Source organism: Crassostrea angulata, chromosome 6, assembly GCF_025612915.1.
Source record: "Crassostrea angulata isolate pt1a10 chromosome 6, ASM2561291v2, whole genome shotgun sequence".
Classification (NCBI taxonomy): domain Eukaryota; kingdom Metazoa; phylum Mollusca; class Bivalvia; order Ostreida; family Ostreidae; genus Magallana; species Magallana angulata.
In genome coordinates, this window is record NC_069116.1 from 44,936,746 (window position 1) to 44,950,070 (window position 13,325).

At 33.2% G+C, this 13,325-nt stretch overlaps 1 protein-coding gene across 1 annotated transcript; it reads right to left on the minus strand.

Annotated features, from left to right (window-relative positions):
• Positions 1 to 7,201: 7,201 nt before the first annotated feature.
• On the minus strand, positions 7,202 to 13,229 carry LOC128190418 (L-rhamnose-binding lectin ELEL-1-like). The gene is made up of 4 exons (XM_052862460.1): positions 13,064 to 13,229; positions 12,834 to 12,860; positions 10,965 to 11,252; positions 7,202 to 7,284 (listed from the first exon to the last, which is right to left on the minus strand). Exons 1-4 carry the CDS (start codon positions 13,110 to 13,112, stop codon positions 7,253 to 7,255), a joined length of 396 nt encoding a protein of 131 aa, XP_052718420.1. The 5' UTR covers positions 13,113 to 13,229; the 3' UTR covers positions 7,202 to 7,252.
• Positions 13,230 to 13,325: the final 96 nt, after the last annotated feature.

Sequence of the window (13,325 nt, forward strand, 5' to 3'; positions counted from 1 at the left end):
ATTGCAAGTTTCAAATGCTTTTTTGGTGTGTGATTAAAAACAGCTTGATTCAATCGGTCCCCTGCCTTTAGTTGTTTATAAAAAAACATAAACCAAATGAGTAAAATGCGACACAGTCTGCCCATGAACGTGCAAGAGCAAATGACATGGTCCAAGGGTGCGGTTCACTAAAATGTGCTTCATTTCACAATATTTGCTTTATTTAAACGATAAATACTTTCTTTGGTGATTCATGCGGGATATAAAGGTGGCAACATTGCTTCCTTTATAACCCGCATGAATCGTCAAAGAAAACACTTCATTGTTTAAATAAGTTTTACTTCTTTTCTTAAAGCTGCTAGGTCCGATGTTTTTGTAATTACAGTATCAATTTTTTTTCCCATACAAATCATTTATCTTAGAAAGTTATGGACTTTCTCCTATTTACGACTTTGGAAATATTAGCGAACAAAACGTACCCATGTTTATTTGTTATTTGTCTGATCATTTCGACCTTTATTTAAAGCGATGTCAACGTCGTTATACAACCATACCTGTCTCGTCGGCAGGGGTGAAATTTAACATGAGGCGAAATGACGCGGTACCTTTTAATGTCGTTTGTTTTCGTCAACAGAACCGCAACATTATAATTGCTACTCATCTTCTAGATAGAAACCTAATACCACGCCAAATTTCAACTTGCAACTTAACGGCACACTTATGAAAAAGGCAAGCTACGGACAAACAAGTTGATAAAACAGGACTATCGACAGTCTCGTCTGAAGTCATCTTTTCGTAAGATCAATGGTCGATACAACGACCTTGTCAGCAAATACAATCTTCGACTGGGTCGCATGCTGACTGACGTTTTTTGCATACTAATTGTAAGACCATAATTATCCACTTAATTGCCTACGGACTTTTCCGTTTTTTCCCGATTTCGACAAAGAGCACACGGCGGCTGTGACCGGTCAGTAGAGGATGCTCTCACCTCCTAGGTACCTGATCCTACCTCTATGTTTTTAGAGGTCCGTGTAGCTCTGCCTTGAATTTGTATTTCGTTTCATGGATTTTTGAGATGGTTGACATTTTGTTATTATCATTTTTTATGGAAGGCATTTGACATGTACATATGGGGATATTTTATAATTCAGATTACAAAGAATTTGATGAATCTTAAATAATATACCATACTTTTAAAACATTTCATTTAATGTTGAATTATATGAAGTAGAATTAAACGTTCATTTTTTGCCCTTCCCACTTTCATTATTTACTAAAAGAAAGATAAAATAAAAAAAAAGCGCAGGGTAACTTAGTAGGAATCATTAACTATATTTATCACAATTCATCTAGTTTTGTACCGCTATTCCAATTGCAATACACAATCTAATTGAAAGTTAACTAGTTGTTAACTTCATCGTCTTTTTTAACGAATATATTAACAAAATGTACGTGATAGACTCAAACATTTTAAAAATCTATAATAACAATGACGCAGAAAGCTGAATCTTGAACTTTTGCACTGACTTAATAATCGTATTTATTCCTGACTATCGTTAAGATACGCTGTTTTGATGTACATTTATCAATAAAATAAATTAAGCTAAATCAAAATTGTTAGGTTTATAATCACTTGGTATGGGTTTCGGATTCTAGACTTTAAAAAATGTGATTACGATAAGTTGTTGCATACATATCTCTCTCTATAAATTGTTTTTTATAGAACGCCAGTCTGTGTTTGTAGATACATGTACAACGTTTCACATACTTGCCAAAATCAGGCTCTTCCTGTATGGCTAGAAAAAAAAACCCATTGTTTTTTTGCTTGTTTGGGATCTTTTAAAAGTCTGGATGGTGATTGCTCTCTACATATCCGAAGACTTTAGACGGATCCAGGATAAACGGAAAGTCATTTTATCGTACATGTATTTGTTCTTCATCAAAAGTTGAATATCTTCTTAAACTTCATGAACTTTAACGCTATATTCTGGAAAATATTAGACTTGCCTCACAATTTTTCATGTAAAATGAAGATCGAACAAAATATCAACTAGCTGTTCTGACATCAACTATTTTGAAAATCGACTCGTCTGTGCTTGCTCTGCAAATGCCCCAGCTATTTAAAAAGAAATGTACAACCATACACGCCGTCATGCAAAGGCTGCTGAGGTTAGCTTGTGTCCCGGAGCCCATAGAGGTGAGACAAGGATATACACGTATTCAGTTTTAAGACCATATGTAGTGTACAATAACGACATCATTGATGGAGTGAGATCGATAATGATGGTTAATGATTGAAACAGGCCGTTTATGTTTCTGAACACCCGAGAAACAACGAATCAACCAACGGCCTTTTCAGCACGTTTAGAGCAGATGCAGAGGGTCGAAGCTAGGAAAGTATGGGAGCTGTTAATACAACTAGATGGATGATTATAGACAACTACACAATTTGACTATTTTAAAAAATCTTCTCTCCTCCAACAAATCTGTTAGAAAAACGGAACGCATAATGATATAGATCTGTAAGTCCTCTACCAAAATTACAAATTTCATGTTCACGGGGTAGGGGTTTTGACTCAAGGGTGGGACCGAAATGGTCATATAGTTTAAATGCAGTTAATGTTTGAAAATCTTCTCTCCTCCCATACATTCATACAGGAAAACAAACCTGAATGCATAATTATGTAGACCAGGAAGCCCGTTGCAAGAACTGTAAATTTTACGTCCTCTGGTATAGGGGTTTGACACTAGGGTGGGAACAAATTGGCCGTATAGTGTTAATGCATTTAATGTTTATAATTCTTCGTCTTTATTCTTACTTGCATTGAATAGAAACTGACGGCATCTTAATAAAAAGGCTAAAAAGCCCTCTATCAAAAATGTAACTTTCATGTCCCTCAGGGTAGAGTCTCTGACTCTAGGGGGGTGGGCCAAAATGGTCATGTAGTGTTAATATATACAATGTTACAATTTCTTTTTCTTAATCCCTTATGAAAATAAATTGTAACTGACTGCATATATAGAAGAGAAACTCTATAATTAGGACGACCATTAAGCTGTCATCTATAATCAAAGTTCATAACACAAGACAGGGGTTCTGGCTGGGGGTGGGGGTGGGTGGGGGTGTAATGTTTGAATACAACTGTCTTCAAAGTTAAGATATTGTGAAAGCCTATGGCAAACGTTCTTTGGGTAGGGGGTTGTAACAGTTAAAGAAGTTTTTATCTCTTGTTTGTTTATGATTAATAACTAACCTTTGTGAATAATGTAATTATTATAATAAGTACTTGAAATCATTCTTTGATTATGAGTTGATAAATTCGGTCGGAGCGTGGTCTAATATTTATTTGATTTGACCACGCCTCGACCAAAATTATCACCTCATAATACTCAAAGAGTGATCCCCCCATTCCTAAAATCTGTGGATGGGCTGTGGTACTCAGGTGACAGTTAAGGAATGTTAGCCTCTGTTCTCGTTATATTCAGGTTTGTTCTTTGAGATCTTTCATTTGTTGATTACATTCGGGCCGTAACTTTTGATCATTTTTATGTTTACTCTCTGCGGTTAAAGATTTTGTTTATAATTTCGGGGTTTTGATAAAACGATTATATTATTGTATTATATTATTGTAGTATGTTTTAAGAAATTCAAGGGAATTATGTTACACAAGATAGAAAAATTCATAACACAGCCTCTCATATTTTTGTACAAATATAAGCGCCAAGACATTAATTTTATAATTGAAATTGCTTGTTTTAAAACCATATTTGACATTATAACTTTTCGTTCTATACGAGTACATCTTTACAAAAGTCGCACAATGTTCAAAATTAATTTCGTTTACCTGTCTTTTTTGTCGTTTCTATAATTATGAAAAAAATACCCTGTTTAAAAATACGAGAGTGTTTGCTTTTTTACATCATGGATCAGTCTTCAATAATACAATAAACACATATTAAAGTAATACAAAATGTTCGTTACAAGCAGTTTCAGATATCAGAAATCTGCGTATTGCACAGAACAATTAAAACCGTTTTTCGTAAACGTACTAACAACTTGCATTCAATGAAGCATTGAATGTTTTTGGGGATGTCGTCGGTCTTACAACACATACAGACCGTGCATACAAGTTGAATACCATTCATTTGTTTGCATAGCATGTCTGTTATAGGACCGAAACATAAAAAAAAACAAGCATTCAATGCTCATATTTACATTTTTATTGTTGTTTTTTTTTGTATGAAGAATGTGTGTATCGTCGCTTTAAGATCAGTATTTACGCTCTTAGTCATGGATATGAAATATACATGGAACAGCCATATAAAACATGTAACTTGCTTCCGCAAAATAAAGGGAATGTGCAACCATCTTGTACATTTAAGGATAAAAATGTAAATATTTCTTGACCTGACTTGTTTTTGCCCGAAACTGGCCAAAAATGTTGCTAAAAGGTATAAAAGCAATTAACATGACGTCCAACATGTTATTTTGTTTGAAAAGTATGCATAGAAGAACAGGACAATGCTTTTTAATCACTCAGAACAGTTGTTGAACTGAGCAAGTACAGACCTATTTTGAAGATTTAAAAATCTGACAAAATATTTTAAAGGGGTTTATTGGTGTCCTCCTCACAACCATTTGTTGAGAAAAAGTTTGAATTTTGCTTATTTAAGTAGTAACTTTGCCTCAAAATAGGGTACCCTGTTTTTTATCTTGTGTCTATGGAGACACATTGACGTTATATTTTCATAGAGAAAAAAATAAATAAATGTCAATTCAAAACAACCCGATTTGAATCTGAAATACATCTCTATACCTGTCCTATCTTTATTCTATAGGGATTTTTAAATTCTATAAGTATAAAATAAAATATATTCCTTTTAGATGTGGGATAGGGGTCCAAAAATGTTATTGTCGTAGATTAAAAAAGTTTACATCATATTTCAATAAAAATATAACTTCAATGTACATAATATGTACCTCCATAGACACAAACAAATATATCTTGTGGTTTTTAGGCCCATTTTAAGAATAGGGTACCTTACTATTAGACAAAGTTTCAACTGCAAAAAGGAAAGTTTAGATATTTTTCTCAACAAATGATTGTAGAGAGGACACCAATGAACCCCCCTTCATATTGTTTCAGATTTTTAAATCTTCAAAATAAGTGGGTAACTTCGCAGTTCGACAACTCTTTTAAGTGATTAAAAAGGCATTGTTCTGTTCTTATATTCATACTTTTAAAACAAGATGACATGAAGGACTTCGTATGTATTGCTTTAATTCATATCTTTTGGCAACATTATTGGCCAGTTTCGGGCAGAGACAAGCCAGTTCAAGAAATTTTTATATTCTTATTTTTAAATGTTGTTTAAAAGTTGGCCGCACATCCCCCTTAATTAAACAATAGTGCCAGCAACTTTGTAGAAAAAAATATTTTTTTAAATTAAGGAATAGATATGATTTAAAGATTATTTTTCACAAGTACATACATGTATTAAATTGGTTATCTTACAATAATTATAATATATTCCAACCGCGTGATGGCGTTAATATTTATGCTCATGCGCCGAAGTGAGACTTTGACCCGTCCGTGCACGGGTTGACATAATGCATACGAAATCGGACATTAACGCAATAGATACATCGATACACCAGCCGTATTGTTGACATTTTAGGTACGTAGCATCAGGGGGGCCTGCCCCCCCCCCCCCCACTTTTTCTCGAAGCAAATAATATTCTTTGATACACATAGTAAAAATTGAATTATCAGGGAGTTGCCCCCCCCCCCCCTTTTTGGGAGTATGAAAAAATTGGAATGGAAAATGAGAGAAATGGAAGTTATAGAAATACTACGCCCCCCCCCCCCCCCCACACACACACGGATTAAGATTTTCGGAAATTGCTTTTTTTGCCTTTTTTTTTTTTGCTTGTGAAGATTTTTTAGATGAGTCTGGCCCCCCTTTCAAAATCGATGCTACGTGCCTGTATTTATATAGCCAAGCTTTAAGCAGCTCTTAGGCCTACAATAATGCTATTTATTTCACTACACTCTGCTTAGCTAGAATAATCTAACTGTGTTTCGGGACAGGCCTTCACCACAGTTAAAATGCCTCTCAAATACCTATAATGTAGCAAAAAATTGAAGAATCGCTCCGAAACGATTTTCGAGAAAATTAATGAAGCTGCATTAAAAATGACAGTCAAATTATTCATAACAAACTAGTTTGCGTCTGTAAATTCCTTTCATCTAAAAATTCAATTAATGTTAATGAAGAATTCAACACTAAATTTACACACCATGTTGACATTAGGAACTCTGGGGATTTTTCATATTAAATGCACTGAGTTAGAGTTATCTCTCGTATTTTCGTTGATGAACAGAATAAATAGCAAATTGTCAATGAAATTTTACACGTATTTGTATTATCTGAGTTTATCCATGCAAATGTGATATAATGGAAACATAAACTAAAGAGCCTCCCGTAGTTTAGCGTTAATGTAATGCCCATGATTGTAAAATCAAAAAAATCAAGATGATTTCAGATTTTTAAAAGTAATTTACGTTGATTATTAATTAGCGAAGCTTGATTGAATAAAAATAAAAACAGATTGATAATCTTCAAGTACCAATTATGTTTAAAATATAGAAAAAAGACAGTACTCTTCCAATTTTCGGTATTCAAGCCCAAAACTTCGAGTCTATTTTTTTAATACAGTAGTATAGATTGAACGTCGCAAATTTCCAATATATAATAAGGGGAAATATACACTGAATTTAAATAATACGAGATAAAATATTGTGAAGGCCAGTTCCTAGTTTTGACAGAAAGCATTTTTGGTATCAATTTGGTTATGAAGCATATGTGTAAAAAAAATTAATATAATAAAGTGTTGAATAATAACCAAACCCTGCTTACGTTGATTTGGGTAACGCCTTCTTATACAAACAGTTGTAAATGCTTAATAAATATATTTTTAATAGGCTTGCAGAAACCAATAATCAGTGTCATTAATTGATGGAGAAATTTTACTGATAGATTTAACTAGTAGGGTTGGCTATAGGGTAAAATGTCCGCACAACTTTCAAAAGAAAGCACAAGTATGAGATCAGCCCATTAGACTGGGCAGACATCGCTGGAGCCCTTTGCCAAGTACTGGTAACTTGAATTGAATCAAGAAAATTTCTTGTTAAGAAAACAAAAAACAAAAATTACAATCACTTAACATTTTTTTTAATTTTCAGTTATTTTCATCGTCACTTTCTTACTAACCGTGCCACCAGCCATAACGGGGACGATCTGTAAAATATAAAAAAAGTGTAGTTTAATATGATAAAATTATTTATAAACTTTAATTATGAATCATAATGAGATTTCTTTTAAATTTACTGTGGTTTCATAGACAGTCATTGAATGTTAATCACAAATATCATGAAAGAAGTTTTTAAAAGAGCCTATCAACAAACTTGAATGTTCACAAAAGAAGGGAAATCACAATAATAGCGTATATTTTAGCTTGCCTAGTAATATGCGCCGTTATCAAAGCTCTCCCTTGCAATAATATCATCATGACTTATATGTCCAGCTCTGTAGAAATTGTAGCCGGTGTAATGAAGAATAATGCCCCCGTAGAAAAATGATCGCGGGTCATTTATTGACGTAGAATAATGACCCCCCCCCCCCCCTTTACTGTAGAATAATTGTTTTTTTTTTTAAGAAAAAAGACCCAGAAGTCATTTTTCTTCATATTAAACGTGAAGAAAAATGACCCCCGCTGTAAACATGAATAAAAATTGGTTACCCAGTATCTCGACAAGGTATCTGACTTTAAAATTATTGGAATTTTCACTCTGTTCAGTTGATTTTGAAGTTATAAACACCGACCTTGTAAAGAAAAAGCTGTGTATAGTTTTTCATTTCCGTAGCAAACACACACACAAACACAGTTACATTGCCTCAGATCGACTGTTAACAGTTATGTCTCTTCTCTCGTCGACATTTAGCGGAAAATAACGCTGCACTTAGTAGAAATCTGCTGAACTGTACTTGATTCTTACCAGGAATTATTCTTAACAACACATTATATCGCTTTTTTAATGAAGGACAATATTTCATTTACAAAATGTATGCACAGCTTGCTTAACTTTATATATCGCGATATTACAATTGCATCGGTAACAAATTGCCAAGTCCGCACGTGTGCGTTTAGAAGTCTGTGCCGATGGTGGTACTCTTGCAAAGCCATTCCGTGTTTAAAAAAGAAAACAAATAAAAACAAATTGAGGAATAAAATTGTGTGATAATTAACGAACTAACTATTTTTAGAATCGGTAGGACAACATAGTAGCGCCGTTAAGCAAAATAGTCCCTATACTTGCAGAGTGTATATACATTAATTGGGACATTTTAACTCAGAATGCTGACACATGTCAGAAAGGAGCTTTGCAATTTTAAAAACAAGTGTCAAAATTGAATTATCATTTGAAGAAAAGAATTGAAATTGTTTGATGTGCACCCTTTCCAAACTGAGAAATTCCCTACTTTTACTTTCATTTCCAGAGTTTTTCAATACAGATGCATTTTGCCGGAAAACGAATCTGACTTCCAACCACGAAATTTTAACAGGAAAGAGACAATTTGATGAGCTTTCATTCAAGAGGTCCCTCGTTGCTGAACGAAAATTAGGGCCGGAGCTATGAGCCATAACGTTAACATTACCGCCTATGGAAAATGCATTAGTGGACTATACCCTATTATGACGTCATAAAGTAGACAACGTCACGAACAGTGTAAACAATTCATTTTAGTAATGTCTTATTTTGAAACAATTTCATTTGTACATATTTTACTACGTTTACATGTGTTTGTAAAAATATTTGCCGCCATCTCCAAATATTGTTTACATTGTTCGTGACGTTGTCTACTTTATGACGTCATAATAACGACGTCAACATTTGGTATTTCTGTTACAATTTGAAATCCACTGAAGAGCCGATCAGGCGAAAGCGCTCTAGATTAAATGTATTAAATGTATTTGAATATGTTTCTTTTGATTTGCAAGATACCGAAATCCAATATTTGGCTCTATTAGGGTGCATTGCAAATACCAGTTTTGCCCAAATTACATTTGAAAAGTGGAAAAAAAATTATCATTTGTGTATCGAAATTCGTATTTTTATTGTGGGATCATTTTGTTATTGATTGTAGAAAAATCTAAAATAATACTGTTTTCTCCTGAACTGATTGTAAATATGTTTGCATTTATATTTATTTTTCTCTTACTATTTTTTGTTATTTAGTTTCATGTTAAACATCATAATACTCTCCAATAACGTGGAGGAAATAAAGAATATCTTATCTTATCTTATCTTATCTTATCTTATCTTATCTTATATATATATATATATATATATATATATATATATATATATATATATATATATATATATATATATATATATATATATATTACGAATAATAATAAATATAGAATATTAATAAATATACATCGATATTCTAAACATTTGTTGTAATGTTGTATTTGTGATCATGAATATACTTTTTTTTTTAGAGCAAATGTGTCAAGAGAACCTGATTATAGTAAATCTTAAATAGATAATAAACGCTGATCGAATATAATAAGTGATTATTTCTAAATCGTTGATATGGGTTAAGGGCTCATTTTGAAGGTTAATATTCCCGTTGATTTTGATGACACGAACTTAGAAACACACGCGTTAAGTAGAGAAAGTTTCTTAATATTTATAACAAGGGTCTGAGGGCTTTTGTCATATCTAAATGTGTCCAATTAGCTCACAAGCTATTTTTTTTTAACTCTTCACAACGATATTGTGGTGAATGGTGGGCCGTTATCTTCTTTTCTTTACAGTGTAAATCAAACAAATTACAGGACAGTGCAAGAGACCTAAAGGGCTATTATTTCCTGGTCCCAAAGTTGGCCTGTACGGGTACCACCAGGTAATTCCAAGGAGTTTAAATCTCCCTTGTTCTTGAGCCTACGATTTTTACTGCCTCCGAAGTTGTCAATGCTCTTACAAACTATTGATGTATTAATCATCTTCATGCTAATTATAGTATGCCGATGATAAAGTAAAATATATTTTCGATTCGAGTACTCTCAGTACTTTGACGATTTCCTTATTGAATGGATGCTGTATGTGGCTGCTTACTTCACTATGGTTATAATGCCTAACAGTGGAGTAAACTTTTTAATAATTTTGGTTTCATCATTAATTCTTGGTGATGTACTTGCATACTCAGGAGTTTGTAGTAGGGAAAAATCGTCAATGTAAGTATAATTCATGAACAATATCGAGTCTACTCTTTTATCGCCAATAAACCGAATTTTGTTTTAAAGTGTCTTGTATCTCAAAATAATTTAAATGTGTTGTCACTCGTTATAATGAGATATATACATGTAAATGTAACTCGCTAAGATGAAAACCATATACCTATATACGTCAGTATCTTGTTATAACGGGAGGATTTTTGATTTCTGAGATAAACCCCGTCTTTCACTTTAAGTTTATTTGAATATGAATTTCATTTTTGTTAATTTCTGTAAACTGCACTAAAATTTAAAATATTGTAAAGACTATTTCACACAAAAAAATATACTGAACAACTTTAATCTCTAAGGGGGCCTTTATTCTACAGGGGTCACTTTTCTTCATGTGGATTTTGCTAATTTTTATGGAATGACACTTATTCATGAGGCCAAAGGGTCATTTTTCTACGTAGAATAATGACCGGGGTCATTTTTCAACGTAGAATAATGACCCCCCGGTCATTATTCTACAGAGGTCATCATTATCTTAATAAATAATGCATCATCAATAAAATTCTTAAGATGAAATAATTAAAGAAAATAGCTTTACTATTTAAATTTTGAAAATATCAATGCTAAGAAATATACCACGTATCTCATTTGTAAACAAGAGTTTGAAAGCACTACTTACATCTTCTTCGGCACTCATAACGAACTCTCAGGTATTTTAATGTTCCGTGGCATGGATCTCCAAATACAGAGTTCCGTGCTCTGAGACGACAGCTGCGTCTTCCATTGCATTTGCTTTTAACCTTTTTGAGTACATTTCTTGCGGTGCAACTTGTACTCTTGTGTTTCCCGGAGCGTGAACACGTATGCTTATCCTCCCGCCCATACATTGCATCGAACACGTGCAGTACCTGGTGCATCCCACAATGTAAAATTATTCCCTTATTTTCGCAAGCAGTCTGGATTGTTCCTTGAAAATAAGAAATAATAATTGCTATTTCGTTTCTAGGTAGATTTGATTGTCGAGATCATTTCATAGTATTTTTTCTATTTTTTGTGGTCAAGTGTGTGTAAATTCCAACACATCTAACATGTTTACAGTAACCATAATCTAAAAGGATCTATTACGAATAACAATTGAATTGACCTATAGGACCGGTATTGGTTTCTGTCTTTATAAAAGGTGCTCCACTTCTTGATTTTAGGCCATACGAAGTAAACTCTTAGGTTCTAGTTCTCATAATGTACATGTATAGTGATTGAAAAAAAAATAGTTTCACAGTCGTTCTCCGAGCAGTTTGAGTTATGGCCGCTTGTTTTATTTGATTATCTATACTACGATTCGTGTTCTTTATCTGCATTCATTTACAACCAGGGACATATATGCAACTATCGAAAGTCTAGCGTGACGCGATGTTAAAAAGAGCAAACCCTTTGACTTTTTGGTACAAATAGAGCTTGGGCTTTCAGTAGGGCGTAGCTATCTATTTCTTGCGTTAAAACAAGTTAAAATGACGCGGTTTCAAGCAAAATATCCACCGATTGCGTAGTATTAGCTCAAAAGCCAAACGATGAATTTTGTTAATTTCAAAGAGCCATGATTGCATCAATGCACACATTCTTTGCAAAGAACGAACCGAAGCTATATTGCAGTACCACAATTGTACCATTTCTGATTGATGTTCTGGAAAAGCAAACGCAACAGCTTTTGCTCGGCATGTTTTTGTTTGACGTGGTACCTGTTTTGAGTAACACAGAGTGAAGGATTCTTGTTCTCAAACTAAGCGTGCTTCCACTAAGGTACAGTCCCGATGATTGCTTTTACATGTAGTTAAGTGTATACTTTTTCCATCGATATCTTTAATTTAAAGAGCAAATGTTCATTTAAGGAAGGAGATCGAAATTAGATATACAAAATGCACAATTCTGCGTAAAAAGAAAAGGTGTTTATAAAATCCGTTAATTTTTAGAAAGGATAAGTATGCCCATAGATGGAATCGAACTAGGGCACAAAAACATCACATGTTACATAGTTAATGGTTTTACCCACTGAGCTATCTAGAAATTACACTCTTCGTTGTAAATATAGACCACTATGGAAATTAGTTTCCAAATTTTGGTCGTTTTTTTTGCAAGGGTGCCCCTAAAAATCTATCTTAATTTATTCCTTTGAACAACACCTATCTTTTATCTTTTATTTAGGGGCAGACTGATTCTGAAGGATATCTTGGCCATAAACCATGCAAAAATATACCATTTTACTGAGAAAATGTTGTTTTCGCCGACTTTGAAGATTAGTAATAAAATTACAAGAGCAAAATGATAGGTTCAAACTGAAAATTCGAAAAATTTGAAATATGTACTACAGAAAATAACAAGAAAGGGAAATCCATCCCCCCTTTAGGGCCATTCAAATGTTATTCGCAATAGATCATTTCAAGTGCTTTTTAAAGTGCAGAGGCTCATTGGGACTATTTAGATGATTGCACGAGACAAATTTAAATTAAATTCCGGTTTGTGTTTTTTTTTAAATTCTATACTGTATTCTTACCTGGAAGTCTGCATACTCCTTCAGTATCTGAAAATTAAGTATTGAAACCAAGGTCAAAATTAGAATTTATCAATTTTTTTAACCATTCAAGAAATTTAATGGGTCAATATTAAAAACAAATCAAGAAGGACAATAAAAGCAATTCAACCTGTAACATTAAAAAAATTATAGTTCTAGAATTATTGTAGATATATCAAATTATGAGCAAAAATATGTTTTGAAACTTTTACCTTGCAGGATGACTAGAAACACAGCAATAAGGACCAAGTACTTCCACATCTTGTTATGTGGATTGAACTGGCTATGAGCTTGGCAACTGGTCTTACTAATCACATTTATACCAAATATTATCAAATATCTGCACAAAAGGTATCAGTCCTGTCCAGTAGAATTTAAGGCACCTGATAGTGGCTAGGAAATTGTCTAGTTATTGCCCATAATTGATTATGGTCTACTTATTACCATAATTGATTTTAATTTGTCAATAATACT

What these genes read in the sequence shown, in the direction of transcription:
- LOC128190418 (XM_052862460.1), bottom strand. Translation starts at nt 13,112, where the DNA reads ATGTGGAAGTACTTGGTCCTTATTGCTGTGTTTCTAGTCATCCTGCAA. An exon ending in AGGAGTATGCAGACTTCCAG is followed by an intron (nt 11,253 to 12,833) that starts GTAAGAATACAG and finishes CTTATTTTCAAG; the next exon opens with GAACAATCCAGACTGCTTGC. An exon ending in TTATGAGTGCCGAAGAAGAT is followed by an intron (nt 7,285 to 10,964) that starts GTAAGTAGTGCT and finishes TATATTTTACAG; the next exon opens with ATCGTCCCCGTTATGGCTGG.